Source organism: Myxocyprinus asiaticus, chromosome 5, assembly GCF_019703515.2.
Source record: "Myxocyprinus asiaticus isolate MX2 ecotype Aquarium Trade chromosome 5, UBuf_Myxa_2, whole genome shotgun sequence".
Classification (NCBI taxonomy): domain Eukaryota; kingdom Metazoa; phylum Chordata; class Actinopteri; order Cypriniformes; family Catostomidae; genus Myxocyprinus; species Myxocyprinus asiaticus.
The window spans coordinates 46048673-46065577 of NC_059348.1; the positions used below are offsets into that span (position 1 = coordinate 46048673).

Consider the following 16905-nt stretch of genomic DNA (forward strand, 5'->3'; position numbering starts at 1 on the left):
TAGCAATATGGTATGCAATTCTGATTACGACAGGTAGGGGGCAGTGTTACATTTGAAAATTTTACATATCTAAACATCAAAAATTAGGTTGTTGCATTTTTGACCAGTGTTGACATTTTATCTTATATAAATTCTTGGCCAGCAGACTAAAAGTCTAGATTGTCCAGTCTGACTGTGGAGCACTATGTTAACGTTGGTGAATGGCACTTACAGCTTGGCGGTCTTGCATAAGGCTGTGGGTGTGCAGTTCCTTAGACTCTAAGGCTAAGAGAATCTTCTATGAACACAGACTGACACATAACAACATAAATCCACACAAAGGTAATTGAAATGACATACATGAAACTTTGAGGTTGAAACAACAAACTCTTTTCCCTGACTGAAGTTTTTGTTTTTCATTTTATCTTGTGAAGTCATGATTCAAAAAAAAAAAAAAAAAAGTAAACTTCACAATGAAAACCGTCAAACTGTTAAAGATCCATCCTCAGTTTCTTTTCTTAAAAAAAATAACAACAAAAAAACTTTGACAAATATTTTGGCGTGCTTGTTACAAACGCATTAGTAAAATGAGTAGCTTGTTACAAGTGAGTTTAAATGCCAGTTAATAAATCATTAAATGGCAAAAAGCATTCCAATGAAGATCTCTGTAATTTATGATTCAATTGATTTATGTTTTTCAATTATTTCTTTACCTTTATAGATGAGCTCTTAATAATGAAGTGCAATCTAATTTCCTTCATAAGGCAGACAAACAGTCAAATGGAAAAACAAGAGGCTAACAAGACTTGCCTGATTAACAAAATAATAATACTGAATGGTATCTTAAACTTGAGGCATTAAGTATCTGTGTGTGAAACTCACAAAGAAATGTCTGGTTCACATTGCACCCTAATTAAAACAACAAATGTAAGAAATAAAGTTTAAGCTTATTTTTTAGCATATTTATGATATTTTCTTGACAATTATATTTCACCCCCAAATTGGCATTACTGTAATAAGAAAAAATCTCATTTCTGTAATGCAAAACAAATCTCATTCTCATTTAGAGATGTGCACGAGTAATCGACTAAACAAGTAATTGTTCTGCGCCAACTAGGCGACTATTTAAAACGCTACTCTAATATCACAAATTGATTGAGTACTTGAATAATTTTTTTTTTTTTTTTTTTTACATTACAGCAGACTTCTGACAGTTCGGAGGGGGAGTGTGCTTTATTGTCATGAAAACGTCACATTGCAAAAAATTACTTTTTTTGAGAGCTTCATCCCTGTAAGTAAACCAGTTATACCTGCCGTGCAGAATTTAGTTTTGTTTCTCAAAACTTTAAAATACTTATTTCGTAAACTTCATTGGCAATATAAAGATATAGAAATCTGACTGTACATACAATAAAACAAGAGAGCAACAAAAAAGACGTGAACACTGTTAAATCGACATACCTGGGGCGGTTCAGTAACAAAACAAAGTAAAACAACCAACTTTTGAGTCCTAAGAGGTCTAGTCGTGTTGGGAGTTTTTTTTTTTTTTTTCTTCTTCTGTTTTTCCTTGATATATTTGAATACTTTTTTTTTTCCTTTTTTTTTTACAAGGAAAATATTTGTTTGTAAATCAGGCACACCTGGGTTTTACACACAGTAAAGAGCTGAGACACAGCAACTGACGATTGTAAGTTTATGATGAAAAGGACATTCTCTCTTTCATTAGTCCCACATGAATGAAAGCTCTCCTTCAGTCATTTTGTTGCTCCTCTGTTGTCATCTCTGAGTTCTCTTCATAATAAGTAAGATTTCTGTCCTCCTCTGCATTGCCTGACACCTCCCTTGATTCCTCGGTTTCCATGGCATCCTCCGTTTCCACGGTTTCCCACACTCCCTCCAGCAAAGTGTCAAAATCTCCAGGCTCCGCCTCCATCACCATTTCTCCTTCATCAGTCTCGTGTTCCTCATGCCTGCTGTCCAGGTCTTCCTCATATTCCTCTCCTACTCTAACCACCCGTATATCACTCATGTCCAGACCAGAGTAATCCACTACTTCTTCCTCCTCTTCTCCGTCACTCTCTCTCTCATCAGAGTCAAGCTGAGAGGGAGGTGTGGAGGTGCTGTTTTGTCCTGGCGGCTCATAGGTGTCTCTCTTGCAGTAGGAGTATCTGTGGTTCATGTGCTGAGAATAAGACCCAGAGTGCGAGAAGCGTTTCCCACACTTATCACACTGGTAGGGCTTCTCTCCGGAGTGCAGTCGTGTGTGCTCGATCAGGTGGTGCTTGTGTTTAAAAGCCTTTTTGCAGATAACACACGCATGAGGTCGCTTACCTGGGAACGGTAATGATGATGGTGATGAAGTTGGTAAGCAATAACAGCAAGATTTCCCCACAAAAAGTGTCCTTGAATTGTAGAATGAACAAGTACAATGGCCCCAAGAAGTATTTTTGGGACTTTCAAAATGTTTCATGATGTTGCATTAGATAACAATCATCAAATCTAGTGGCATCTGCAAACAAATGATGCTAGAATTTTTCTTGAACTAGAAGTAACTTCACTTTTAGATGTTTTTGCAGTTACTTTTAGAGAACTCATCCCAAGGTAATTTTTAGTGGATGCATGAAGTCAGTAGTTCATCCTCAAGTAGCAATGTGAACTTGCAGGTAACTGACTTCATACATACACATAAAATGATTGAGGCTGTCGTTCTACCTAACATCTCCTTTTTGTTCCACAAAATAAAGAAGTGCATGGGTTTGGAAGAGCATGAATGTGAGTAAATGATTACAAAATGTCCATTTTGGGGTCAGCTATCTCTTTAACGACTACGTTTTACAACCAGAAATGTGTCCAAACACTTCTTTTTTTTTTTCTTGAAAATTGCGCTTGTGATTTCTTCAAAATAATGTTTTTATCAGTTAATATTGAATGCAATTATATTCATATATTTTAAAGTGTCTAAATACTTTTAGGGGGGCCACGGTAAATCATGTGTAGTGCATGTTTGCTGTGTTTTACATACCTGTGTGTTCATACTTGTGTCGCAGCAGTGAGCTGCTCTTTTGGAAGATTTTGTCACACAGATCACAAGCATAAAGGCCACCGGTCTTCTTCCTTTTCTTCGCAAGAGGTGCATCTTCATCAGTCTGGTCGTCTACCCCTGACACACAGTCAGAAGCAGTGTCCGCCACCACCTGAGGGTGACAAGATCAAAGAGGGAGAGTGAAAAAGTGTGCAAAAGCATAACTTTGTTAAAGGAATAGTTTGCCAAATAATAATTCTGTCATCATTTACTCCCCCTAATGTAGTTAAAAAACCTGTATTACTTACTTTTTCTGAGGAACACAAAATAAGAAGGCAGAATGTTAGCCTCAGTCCACATACACTTTCATTGCATGGAAAGAAGATGCAATGAAATTCAATGGTGTCCGAGGCTAACATAGTGCCTTACATCTCTTTTTGAATTCTACAGTATGTAACACCCTGTCTAAACTGGACGCGAGCAATGTTGCATCGCAACGCCTTGAGGCTGTCTACAATGGATGTGTCGAAATGAACGTTTTAAATCATCCATTTGTAAGGTTGGCAGGAGTAGCGCCAACACATGCAGTGTGAAATAGAACAGAGCATTCTAGACAGGGTGTCAGAAAGAAAGTCATGGGTTTGGAACAATATGAGCTATCACATTAATATATGTGTTTATTTGATTTCCTTACCTTACAGTTGTTGAGTATCACCATCCCGTTTGTGTCTGCCGAGGCACTGTCAGTTGTCTTGATGTTAGAGTTGTTGCTATAGGTGTAGGTGAGCTGAGGGATGAGGATGGTTTGTTTGTTGGTGGATAGTGTAGTTCCGATGCACGGAACACCGCCTGGCTCTGCTATGGCAACCAGTGTTTGCAATGGCGCTGTCATAATGTTTAATGGGCCTGTGCCGGTCTGTGCCACATAGATGGTGTTGCTTGGCAACGATTGTTTCTTGAGGGAGGTCAGGTTGAGCGGCTCATTTTGGTTGGAGATTGGCTGCTTATTGGCAGTGATGGCATGTGTAGAGATGGACTTGGGGATCGAGAGGTCCAGCGGCTCACACTGCAACTCCTCCTCTATGTCTTCAGTCTTTACAATGACAAGATCATCAGTGGAGACATTGGTTGCAGAATCAGGTGAAGCTGCACTGAGGGTTCCATTTTGGGTGTCCGTCGAAGTGCCATCAAGAGGCTGAGTAGGAGTGCAGGTGTCCTGGGTTGAGTTATTTTCTTGAGACGCCTCAGAGGGATCACATGGAGTGTTTTCCTTTGTCTGGCGAGAAATCAGGACATCATTTATTATTGGATCATTATTGTTTGAAGGCTAGTTAGCCTAGTGACCACCACCTTAGAAGAATTTTGTTACAGTTTGGGATGTCAAAAGCAAAAACTTGTAAGTGGACTAATTATAATATTACAATAAACACGAATTCATGAAGTTGTCTTTAAGGGATAGTTCACCCAAGCATGACAAATCTCTGATCATTTACTTATTCACATATTGTTCCAAGCCAGTTTGATTTTCTGTCTGCTGTGAAACACCAAAGCAGAATGTTGCAGCCTCAGTCACCATTCACTTTCATTGTTCAGAAAAAGATGACTTGGACTTAGCGACTTGTTATTCCTGACTTAGTGACTGTTATTCTCTCTAACATCTCCATTTGTGTTTCACAGAAGAAAGAATGTCATATGGGTTTGGAACATGAGGGTGAACTAATCTTTTAAGTGAATGTAAACGGGTGAAATTGTGTCCATATCTGCTATTCATATGTAACGGCTTTGCATCGTTTATCATTTTCACTATGTCCAATTTGCAGATTTTTTTTTCTTTTTTCTTACTCAAATCCCAGGCATTAAAAGATGTGGAGTATTTGCATAATCTCTGTCACAACTTTGTGATTGGCCCAAAGCAGACTTCTTAGATCACTGCGTCCTGACTACGTACGTGTACGTTAAACTCACCGCTTTATTCACACATAGCAAAATGATACTTTTCCGGTAATGTTTCAACTTTGCATTCTGGGTAAATTGCTGCTCCTGTATCACATATCCTCTAAACGAAAAATGGTGTTAATGTTCTGGGTAAATGCTGTGTAATGGATTTAAGAATGGCAAAGGAGGAAGCTGGGAAGGGCTTAACACAACACGTAGACATTTATTGCACATACACTTTTCAGTGTCACACAATAAGGCTTTTCAGCCGTAACATTCAATACATGCGCTGCTTTTCAGCAAACACGTTCAACATAAAGACACTCACAAACACATCGCTTCATGACTCTCTCTCTCTCAATCTACTGCTGTCTCCTCTCCTTAAATACTCCCACCGCCCTTCACTTTCTACAATGGCATCGGTAACTTAAAACTATTGCATTTGAATGATACTGCATCCATGCCGCTAGGTGTCAGTGTAAGTCCAAGACTTAAAAAATTACAGAGCGTACCTTTAACTAATGTTAACACATACAACTTTTAATTCGAAAAAATATTTGTATATTTTGAAATTAACGTTTACCAAGATTAATAAGTGCTGTAAAAGTATTGTTCATTGTTAGTTTAACTAATGTAGTTAAGCAATGTTAACAAATACAACCTTACTGTAGTGTTTTTTATTACTGATTGTTAACTTGTTTACTGATTGTTGGGAAAAATTACTTAATTGAGAAATACTCTGAAGACTACATGACATGCATGTTTTAATTAAACTTATTTACCACCCTACCATAGATAAAGTTAAAACAAAATGTGTTTTGTACTTACCTGTTGGCTGTTTTTCAGGTTGCTTGCAGCCTTAAGCAAAATCTTCTTGGAACGCATCTTCTGGTACCACTTGCAGACCGCCTCTAGAGGCAGCTTAACAGACTTGGCAACCTGAGACAGCTGCTCCTCAGTGGGATGAGGGTCCTGACTATAGGCCTTCAGAAGAGGGAGGAGGCGCTCTGCTGCTCCACTCTTATCCTTATCAAGTAGAGAGGACAGAGAGATTGTTTTAGGTGACCCCTTGGTGTCACCGTTCAGAGAGTCAAGGAGTTTATGTTTGCTTGGGCCACTTTCGCAAAGCAAACAACTTGCGTAGTTATGGAAGTTTTCTCCACATGCAACATGGCTGTGAACTGTTCCAGAGTGTGAGACTGTGTTATTTGCAGCTTGTTTCCCTTCCTCTTTTTCGCTGTCTGTCTCCATATCTTTCTCTCCCTCCTTCTCCATTTCAGTCTCAATCTTGGAAGGAGAGTCAGGTTCAGCTTTGATTTTGATGCCCAATGATACATTGGCAGTCAGGTTTTGTTTACAAACATCAGACTCCAAGGAACTCATATTTTCTGTTGTGTCTCTCCTCTCGGCTTGTGGTTCAAGCGCTGTATTTGTAGTCTTTTCTGGGGATGATTTCATCTCAGTGGGCTTTGTCTCCACTGTTGGATTGCCCTGTGTGTTGGGATTGGCGATAGCTACTTGTCGAACCACAAGACTCTGTGTCCCATCTGCTCTCCTCACTAGCAGTAAAGATTGCTGGGTGAGCTTTGGTTGTGCCGCACGGGCTTGGACCAACCTGGCAGCCTGTGTGGGGGTTAGTCTGATGATAGATGCTGGTTTAGTGGGGTTTCCGGCTTGGACTGGTTTGATAATATTTACCTGTGTAGGTTTTGCATTGAGTGTACTTGATGTTTGGGTTTTAGTCAAGTTGGACTGTGCTGAATGAATCTGCACCACTTCTGGCTGTGTGACATCAGAAACCGTAGAATTTGCCTGAGGTGTTCCGGCTTGTGCTGCAATGGGCTGTGTCACAACAGGCTGTGTTGCATTTACTTTAACTGCATTGAGTTGCGAGTCTAATTGGGGGTTGTAGTTGATGACAATTTTGCCATTTCCTTCTTGTCCCACAAATGGCAGAGAGATGGCAGAGATCACCGGTGGCTGCGTCTGCTGTTGCTGCAACACAACGGCTTGTGCCTGTGTCTGCGTTTGTACTTGGCCTAGAATTTTGGTATTCGTTCCATTTACACTGGCACTTGCCAACACCTGCCTAAGAACATTACCGTCCATTGCCACATTCTGTAAGTCACTAAGGTTGATGCTGATTGGCTGGACCAGCCCGACAGTGGGCACGACCAAAGTCTGCACAACACCTTGAACGTTTGTGGCCGCAACTTCATTGGTGGTGGCGTGTATAGTTGGTCTTCCTGACACCGCTTTGGGTTGATGTTCAACAGGCTCCTGTTTGATCTGCTTCAGGGGGAGTTGCTCTTGTAGAGGCTTGTTGGTAATGTCCACCTTCTCTCTCAGAAGGATATGTGTAGGGAGAGAGAGGGTAATGGCTGCTTTCACTCCAGGTGTGCGAGGTACACTGTTGACTGCAGGGGTCCCTCCTGCACATTTCTTACTACTGATGTGAGAGCTGTAGGACCCCGAGTGGGAGAAACGTTTCTGACAATTAGAGCATTCATACGGCTTCTCACCTGGACACACACAGATAAAGAGAGAATTAGAGAGATAAACGCATTGATTTTGAGATATAAAGCCTATTAAAGGAATGTTTCAGGTTCAATTCATGTTACAGAGACAGTTCACCCATAAAGGAAAATTCAGTCATTGTTTACTCACCCCTGTGTTGATGTTAACCCATTTGACTTTCTTTCTTTCTTTTTCTTAACACAAAGGGAGAAATTATGTAAAAAATGCACTGGACAGCAACGGTCAATGAGTATTTTCAATAAATAATACATTCGATTTTGGATTGTTTCTCACCAAACCTTAATGTATGCCTTCAGAACAAGGCATGAGACATACAATAATTTATTAGACTTCTGAATTATACTTTTGTGTCCTTTATGAAGATTGAAGAGGTAGTCACCATAAACCACCACTTCATGACATCACTAAGCAAAATTTTTTCCCCCCACAATTTCTTCCTTTGTGTTCTTTCTTTTTTACTTAACTTTATTGTCCACTGACATGGACATTTTTTTTTTTTTTTTTTTTTTGACTTCTCACCACAATACAAAAACAATAATCACACACAAGATCTGCATGAGACCCAATTAAAAAAAATACACTGTAATGCACAAAATCTCATTCACAAATGTGTTAAGAAAAATAAAGTCATATGGTGTTATAACAACACAGGGGTGAGTAAACAATGATGAAATGTCATTTTTGGATTAACTATCCCTTTAAGCTCAGTTGACAGCATTTGTGGCATAATGTTGATTACCACAAAAAATAATTTTGACTTGCCCCTCGCTACATTAAGGCACTTACAATATAAGTGAATGGGGCCTGTCCATAAACGCTAAAATACACATCGTTTCAAAAGTATAGCCAGAATATGTAAACAATACAATATATGTGTTCAGTTAACATGATTTTAGTGTGATGAAATCTCTTTCAACTTATCTGTGCAAAATTATATCCTATATCAGGATTACAGGGTTTTGTTGCAGTGACAACAAAGTTGTAATATTGGCTATAATTTTACACAAGGCTTGGGATCAATGGCCTTTTCACGCATTGATAATCAATCATCATCTGGGGATTGTGTTAACTGGGCACGTGCACGTGAATCATTTTACTTGCCTTTTCAGCTGATTCTTTCAATGTGAATTGCCAAGGAGCAAAGAAAAGATGTTTTGCACATTATAAAATATGTTGGTATAATTATTAACTTGCTTTGTTATGATGATGTCTGTTCTAGTGAATTTGTCACAGTTTAAAACGTCTCTGTTACTTACGTAAACTCGGTTCCCTGAGACAAAGTGAATGAGACATCCCTGAGATAAAGGGAACGAGACATTGCGTTTGCTAACGCATATGGGGAGTATCCTTCCACACGACCTAGTTGAAACCTCTCTACAATAATGCCAGTATTCTAATATTGGTTATGGAGTTTGAGCCCCACCCTTTAAGCGTGAAGTTGTTCGCTGTATAAAAGCAGGTGCACAAACACCATTCCTCACAATTTTCTGACTGAGGGGCAAGGAATGCATTGCTCGCACCTCAAAAGAAGTAGTGCGGCCAGAATTCGCAATGTCTCGTTCCCTTCGTCTCAGGGAACCGAGGTTACGTACGTAACCGAGACATTCCCTTACAACTCAGTACACTTGACATTGTGTTTGCTAATGCATATGGGGAACAGAATCCCATCACGCCACACTACACGACATAACCTTCCAGAGAGGGAACGTGATGCCGCAGTCTCACGGGATGGCGACTGACATGAGTATGCCACAAGTGAGTGACCCTCATGTTGGGCCAGGAGGGGAGCACTCAGAATGAATATATTAACTATAGTCATATAGTATGAATTAATCCCTTCACGAACCCAGTCAGGAAGGGAGTTTATTTATAATGAAAGTGCTTGTGACTTTATGGTAAATTACAACGGCCTGAATGCAGGCGGTTGTGTAAAATTATGGGGAGCCCGTACTTAAAGGGAGGGGCATAAGTATATGTTTGGAAAACGAAATAGCAAGCGCTCTAATCAGAGAGGACTTGTGAAGAGAGAGATGTTACGTCTAGGTTGTAAAACCTTGCAGATGTGTTTTGAGAAGACCATCCTGCTGCAAAACATATGTTTTGTAAAGAAACATCATTCGTCCATGCCCATGAGGAGGCCATGCCTCTAGTTAAGTGTGCTTTAACACCAATTGGGCAAATCTTACCCTGCAACTTGTAAACCAGAGCAGTCGCATCAACGATCCAGTGAGAAAGTCTATGCTAGGAGATGAACATTCCTTTCGTGTGTCCTCCATAGAACACAAAGAGCTGATCAGACATTCTGAACTGGCAGGTGCACTCAATGCATGCGTGTAGCGCCTGCACAGGGCGTAAAAAATGCAAGGATTGTTCCTCATCCGAATTAAATGGAGGAGGGAAGAAGGCTTGACGGTGAATCACCTGCGCTCTGAAGGAAGTGGTTAGAACCTTAGGCACATAGCCATTTCTGGGTTTCACAGTGTCTTTTGAAAGACCGGGGCCAAATTCCAAACATGAATTGTCAACTGATAGTGTATGTAAGTCATGACCCATTTTACTAAGGCCAGAGCCAGCATTAGTGTGGTCTGAATGGAGAGCAAGCACAAATAAACAGAGTCCAAAGGCTTGAAGAGGGGTCCTGTGAGCGCTCTCCAAAGTTAGGTCCCAAGTTGGGACTGTAGCTGGCCGAGGTGGATTTAATAATATTGTTCCTTTTAAGGAACTTGTTTGCCTATACTTTTACTGATTTACTGGCTGGAGAAAATGTGTGCTTTGTGTGAAAATGTGTGCAAGTCTCTGTGTTTGCTCAGTAGTGCCTCTGATTGGCTAGTAATAACCAATTCGCTGAGGTCATTCAAAACACACACACACACACACACACACACACACACCGTTCATTTTCAATGGGGCGATCGCTGCATTGATACATTTTGTGAACGTGCAGGGAGCCAGAGACAGACTGAAATTAAGGACTTGAAATTGATACGCAGTTCCCTCGAACACAAATCTAAAGAGCCGCCTGTAACGCGGTGCAATTGGTACATAAAGTACGCATCCTTCAGATCTATTGACGCAAATCAGTCTTGAGGACGGATGTGCGACGAGATGCCCGCCGTCCTTCTCTGGAGCGGGACAGCAGGCTTATTAATTCATATGAAACAACCTTTATTGCGTTCTTTGCGAGAAGATTGTGCATTTCGGCTTGTAACACCGGCGTGTCTTCGGATGGAACTGTGGAAGACAGAACACCATTGAAACGGGGCGGCCAACATGCAAATGTGTGGGCTTTGGAGAGGGAAAGCCCTTACTGAAAAAATGTGAGTGTCTCGTGCGAGCACTGTACTCTTTTTGCAACCTTTGTATGTTCATACATGATATAATGTGCCGCTCACCATTGGGAAGCGATTGTGCATAATGTGCAAACTTTATTGCATGTGATTAATGTGAGACACAGAAAACAACATATTGAACAACATTTTGAACAACAATATTCCTTTCCCGACAAACCACAGAGCGGGAGCGAGCCGGTTGTGATGAAGTACTGCTTCGTTTTGGCATAAAATGTCTCATAGCCTGAGTCGTGACGTAGCGCTCCGCAATTCTATTCACAGAGCCTCCGAAAAGGCTGGCTGGAGACACCGGAGCATCAAATAGTGCGGCTTTTCCCCATGTAATGCATTTCTGTGAGGGTCAGTCAGATGTGACGATCCAAAAACACCAGGTTGCTCATTGACTTGCCAATGGCCTGTGCAGTGACTTTCGTGGCTCACAGCGCAAAGTCCATAGCGGTGCAGACCCCTTTGAACATCTCTGGATCATAGCCTTACTTGTTTGAGGAGCATAGCTTGGAAAACTTGGAACACCGTCATCACTTGGAGTGTTGAACCACTGAGTATGTTCTTCAAGCCAGTGCAGACGTTAGTCGACACGGCTTAGAAAGATGAACGGGGCATGAGTTCCATGCCCTGCTACTCTGCGGGCAGAGATGTGCCGCTACCACATTAGAGAGGATGTAATCGCTGTGCGAACGAGCTGAATGGGGCACGCGCCAGGATTTTGACAGTTCATTATGAACTTCAGGGAAGAACGGGGTAGATCTATGGGATGCAGTCACTTGACGGCATCCGAACTGCAGGAACCATTCATCAAGGTGAGATTGTGTAGGTTGCTCTGCAGGAGACCACTCGATATCGAGCTCTTCGACCACTCTTGAAAGGACACGAAGCATCTCCTTGTCAGTGGCACGTACACGCTCCTCGACCTTGCTGGGGGAAGGGGCAGTAGCGTCATCCACTGACCACTCGCCTGATGCAGCGAGAGACATGACATCTTCATCATCCCCAGCTTCATCATGTGCCGAGGGCCGGAGCTCGTTACGCACACTGTATCAGCATAGATGCATTACATGGAGATTGAGGGGCTCATGGGGCATGTGCAGGCACGAGGACCACCTCAAATTTATCCTGCTCAACCTGGCGGCCCCGCCGTGCCTCCTTTTGTGATCCCTCGGGAGTCACAGAAGAGGTGGGTGGGAGTGCTGTAGGCTGAATCCCCCTTCAGAACGAGGGAGATTTGCGAGCGAAGCGTCTTGAGACTCCTTGTGTGATCCCTCAGGAGTAATAGAAAAGATGGGTGGGAGTGTGCAGTAGGCTGAATCGAGGGCGATTCGCGAGGAAGCGTCTTGAGACTCTTGCCCTCGCAGTGAGGGCAGTCTGTCCCCATGAGAGCTGACTCTGCGTGGGCGCAGCCCAGACAGTGAATGCAGCTCTCGTGCTGATTTGACGGCAAGATGTGCCTCTTGCACAAGGAACACTTACAGAATGACATCTTTAAAAAGACGCGAACACGCATATATTTATACTGTATATACACAAAATATAACAATATACAATTGCTTATAAGGATACACAACTCCTGCCGAAACGCTGTGGGGAATCAGGATGCTGAAGCAGCCCATTCACCAGCGAAGCATCAAGCGGCAAGGCGGAGTGATGTTCGCCGGAACACTGCAGGGAGGCGGAGAGTCTTCTCGTTGACTCGTGTAGTCGACAGTGAGGCAATAGAGGGCTTCTAGATGAGAGATGAATTGCTGTCTTGACGGAAGAAAATTCTAAGGAATGGTGTTTGCGTGCCTGTTTTTATAGCGAACAGCTACATGTCTAAAAGGGCGGGGCTCAAACATCATAGCCATTATAAGAATACTGGTGTTATTGTAGAGAGGTTTCAACTAGATCGTGTGGAAGGACACTCCCCATATGCGTTAGCAAACGCAACATCAAGTGTATGCTTTTCACTGTCTCCGCTATTCGTATATGACTGTCGTATTTCTCTCCCTAGTAGCAATCGTGATGAACTGTCATGTTGCTCGCATGAATGGATTTTGTTCATGAGAAGCTACCAAAGGTTTACCATGGAATGACATTACTGTGTTTGATTTTGAGCAGATGGATGTTCTTGATTACTATTCACTCAGTATTATTGAAATTATTTAATTTTAATACTGTTTTTATAGTTAATTTTATGATAATTAACAGCAACAACAACCATAATCCAGTAAATACGAAGGAGAAATTCATAGATGTGATTTTAAATATGTAGGTTTTTCATGTGCAGAAATAAGTGAAACATTTACACTTTTAATCACACATTTACTCTAATTACAAAATCTTTTTGTTATATATAACAATGCAAAAAAATCATTTCTGACTTCTACATCCATAATTGTCCAAATACAGAAGTAACAGACATTTACAATAAAGTTTAGGACAAAATCTGTTGATATTTCTCACTTCGAGCTGATAATTTTGCATGAATACATACATCACTTGTCAGGCGGTCGCATATGTTCTTGCTGAAATATTTCAACGCAGGAGAAGCTCAGATCGGATCTGAAAATGTTGCACCCGGAGACGGTCGGAAACCCAAGCAGCCCCTGTGCGACTCTCCATTGGAAATGAATGACTTCTGGCCTATCGTCTAGCGTTTTGTCGGATGCAGTGAAAAGGCAGCTTAAGAGCAATTTTAACATGGTTTTACAGGGTAACATGGTTGCCCATGTTAACGTGGGACATTGTTTTGAATGGGAACTTGCAATTTCACTTGTCAGAGCTGTAAATCGCAAGTTGAATTCTTTTATTTGCAACACTAAAGCATCATAGGCTGATATGTGTCATTGGCAGGCCTGTGCTCTTAAATCAACTGAATGTATTTAAAAAAAATAATAGCTTGATAAAGTTAATAAAACTGATTGTTCACATGGGATTTGAAGGCCCATTGGTCTCGCGGTAGTTTGTTCGCAAACTATGCATGTCGACCTGGGTTCAATTCCCCTGTAAGCAGCTGCATTATGATTTAAGTTGTTATAAAAGCATCCTTCACTTTTCAAAGGTTCTGTTTATGACAGTGTTGTAAGCTATTTATGACCATCCATGATGACACTGCCAAAAGATGATCTTTTAGAACAGTGATTTGTGTGTGTGTGTGTGTGTGTGTGTGTGTGTGTGTGTGTGTGTGTGTGTGAGAGCAAGTACAATGGTCAAACTGACCAATGGGTGAGAATAAATGATTGGCAAAATCATAAGATTTTCCATTTTTAAATCTTAAAACTGTTTGACAATTTTTTATAATACTGTTAACTAAGGACAACATAGTTTTTTTTTTTTTTTTTTCAGTAATTCAACCGTTCTTAGAAAATTCTATAGATTATACTGTAGTATGGCATAAATGTGAAATTTGAGGGTACCATACTTACAGGCTTTTGCATCTCTCATTGGCATAAGGCATTGTTAACACTTGCTATGCAAAGGCAATACACAGTAGCTACACATTTTGTCAAATTAAATTGTGAGCTTGAAATTGGGTCTCTTTGATTATGATCTGACCTGTGTCAGACTGTGTTTGGCTTGCTCACTATGCTCAGATTCAAAGGATTGTGACAATTTAATCAATCATATTTGGCTGGACAATCTTTGAAGCACTGTTTCTCCGTTTAAGTGTTGGTGTAAGTATAGGCCTAGTATTTTGCCTTTGTAGGGCAGTATTGACATGTTAATCGTTCATAATGATAGATTGAGCAGAAGTGTCATGCCTTTTCAAAACTGTTTTTATTTATGGTGATCATGGTGATCTGCCATTCAATTTAAGTAAAAAACAAACAATTAAATCAAAACACAGCATACAACAAAAAATGCCTGGTAATTACTGGCTGTCAGATTCAATTGCAATTTTGATTGATTTATTTAAAACAATTTAATAAATTGTGTATTTGTGTTTTACAAAATCGTCTTCAACAGACCTGTTAAAAATACATTTTGATCTGCAGCAAAAATATCAGCCTATGATGATTTAGTGTTGCAAATAAAATAATTCCACTTGCGATTTACTGCACTGACAAGTGTAATCGCCAGTTCCCATTCAAACCAATGTACCATGTTAACATGGGCAGCCATGTTACCCTGTGAAACCATTAAAATCGTTCTTAAACTATGTCAAATTCATTAGAGCAGAGATCGATGAGACAACTTGTTTTAATAATAATACCAAATTTTTTTTTTTAAATATGCAAAACTTCAGGGGGCCTGGGTAGCTCAGCGTGTAAAGACGCTGACTACCACCCATGGATTGTGCTGAGTGACTCCAGCCAGGTCTCCTAAGCAACCAAATTGGCCTGGTTGCTAGGGAGGGTAGAGTCACATGGGGTAACCTCCTCGTGGTCTCTATAATGTGGTTCTCGCTCTTGATGGGGCACATGGTGAGTTGCGCATGGATGCCGCGAAGAATAGCGTGAAGCCTCCACACGCGCTATGTCTCCGCGGTAACGCGCTCAACAGGCCACGAGATAAAATGCGCGGATTGACTGTCTCAAACGCGGAGGCAACTGAGATTTGTCCTCTGCTACCCGGATTGAGGCGAGTCTCTAAGCCACCACAAGGACTTGGAGTGCACTGGGAATTGGGCATTCCAGATTGGGGAGAAAAGGGGAGAAGAAAAAAAAAATCCACTGAAATGAAACAGCACATGAATGTTTCTGCAACTTTACAAAGCATATTAATATTTAATTAGGTATTGTAAAGTTTGTGACTGGTTGTCTGTTACTAAACAACCTGCTGTAATAATCTAGCAGCACATAGTTTTAAAATGTATAACTTTGGCATCTCATTTCATGGTCAGCACCACAAAAACATCTTTCTCTGGAGCAGCGTTTTATAACCCAGGGTTAAAAGCTGTGCTAACTGCTTTAAAAATGATAAATGTAAAAAGGTTGTTTTACCCAGGGTTACTTTGGGTTTAAAAACCTATTAATACAGGTTAAGCAAAGTGTGCTGACAGTGGCACTGTCAAAATAATTTCTGTATGTAGTTTCTGTATGCAACTGACCGCTGTGAATGCGCAGGTGCTCTTTCAGGTGATGTTTGTATTTGAAGGCCTTGGAACATTCTGTACATTTAAACTTTCTGTTTCCACCTGACTGAGAAATAGTCAGCTGGGAAGACAAAGAGAGAGGATGGTGGTCAAAATAGAGGCAAAACAAACTGTTGGTTAAAAGTGCTTCTACAGAGTAGTTTAGGTGACAATAGACTGTGACTGTAAACAAAAGCTCAGTAAAGGTATGAAGATCACAAAGGTGTTACTGGGGTGGCGTACCTGCTCCCGGACATTTCTGTGTGAGGTCATGTGACGGACGAGTTGTGTGCGGTAGGTAAAGGTGTAGCTACAGAAGGAACAGCAGTAGTTATCGTCACTCTTTTCATGCCGCAGTTTGATGTGTTCCTTCAGAGAAGTGTGACGCTTGTAACCACGGGAACAGTGTGGACAAGTGTGCAGATAAGAGAATGCATCCGGGGTACCTGGGAGAAAGACAGAGAGAGGGGTGGACAGATGATCACACTGATGAGGAGGAAAACAAGCTGGTAATAGACCTAATTGTGACCCGTTTACACCTGGTATTGAAATCCGTTTCAGATAATCTGATCACAAGTGGATCCAAACATTCAAATGAATGTGTAATGATTCATGTCAAAAGGACAATATTAAATAGTTACAGGGTTCCCACACTTTTTGACCCATTTCCATGACTTTTCCAGGCCTGGATTTTAAAATTCCCTGATTTTTTCCAGGGTTTCTATGACCAGGTGAACCTTGTAATTAAATTACTAATTTAATTAAATTACAGAAAATGCAAAACTATTGCATGTTCTCTGGAGAGACATCCCTACTACATTCTGTGGCTGTTTCTGAATTGTACATTTCTTGAGTTTGTCTCCCAAAAAGACATTTTTCTGATATCTAGAATCTGTCTGCAGGGCTTTAAGGTTATAAATTCAATTGGTTTGACATACTGGTAACTAGTCATTTCTCCGAGCAGTTACATCACACGTTTTGACTGTAAAAGTCTTGTTCATAATGCTGGTATTGCCCAGGTGTAAACGGAA

At 40.9% G+C, this 16905-nt stretch overlaps 1 protein-coding gene across 3 annotated transcripts in view; it reads right to left on the reverse strand.

Annotated features, from left to right (window-relative positions):
* Positions 1 to 16905, reverse strand: part of LOC127440536 (zinc finger E-box-binding homeobox 1-like) — a 50955-nt gene that overhangs the window by 12387 nt on the left and 21663 nt on the right. For 2 of the 3 annotated variants that reach the window (XM_051697193.1, XM_051697194.1), the window contains exons 4-9: positions 16118 to 16320; positions 15851 to 15956; positions 5765 to 7458; positions 3696 to 4277; positions 3002 to 3173; positions 502 to 2310 (exon numbers count right to left, since the gene is read on the reverse strand). In XM_051697193.1, coding sequence (XP_051553153.1) covers positions 1730 to 2310; positions 3002 to 3173; positions 3696 to 4277; positions 5765 to 7458; positions 15851 to 15956; positions 16118 to 16320 — 3338 coding nt within the window. In that variant the 3' untranslated portion in view covers positions 502 to 1729. Of the gene's footprint in view, positions 1 to 501; positions 2311 to 3001; positions 3174 to 3695; positions 4278 to 5764; positions 7459 to 15850; positions 15957 to 16117; positions 16321 to 16905 lie in introns of those variants that run through there. The other variant, XM_051697195.1, reaches the window with a different exon arrangement.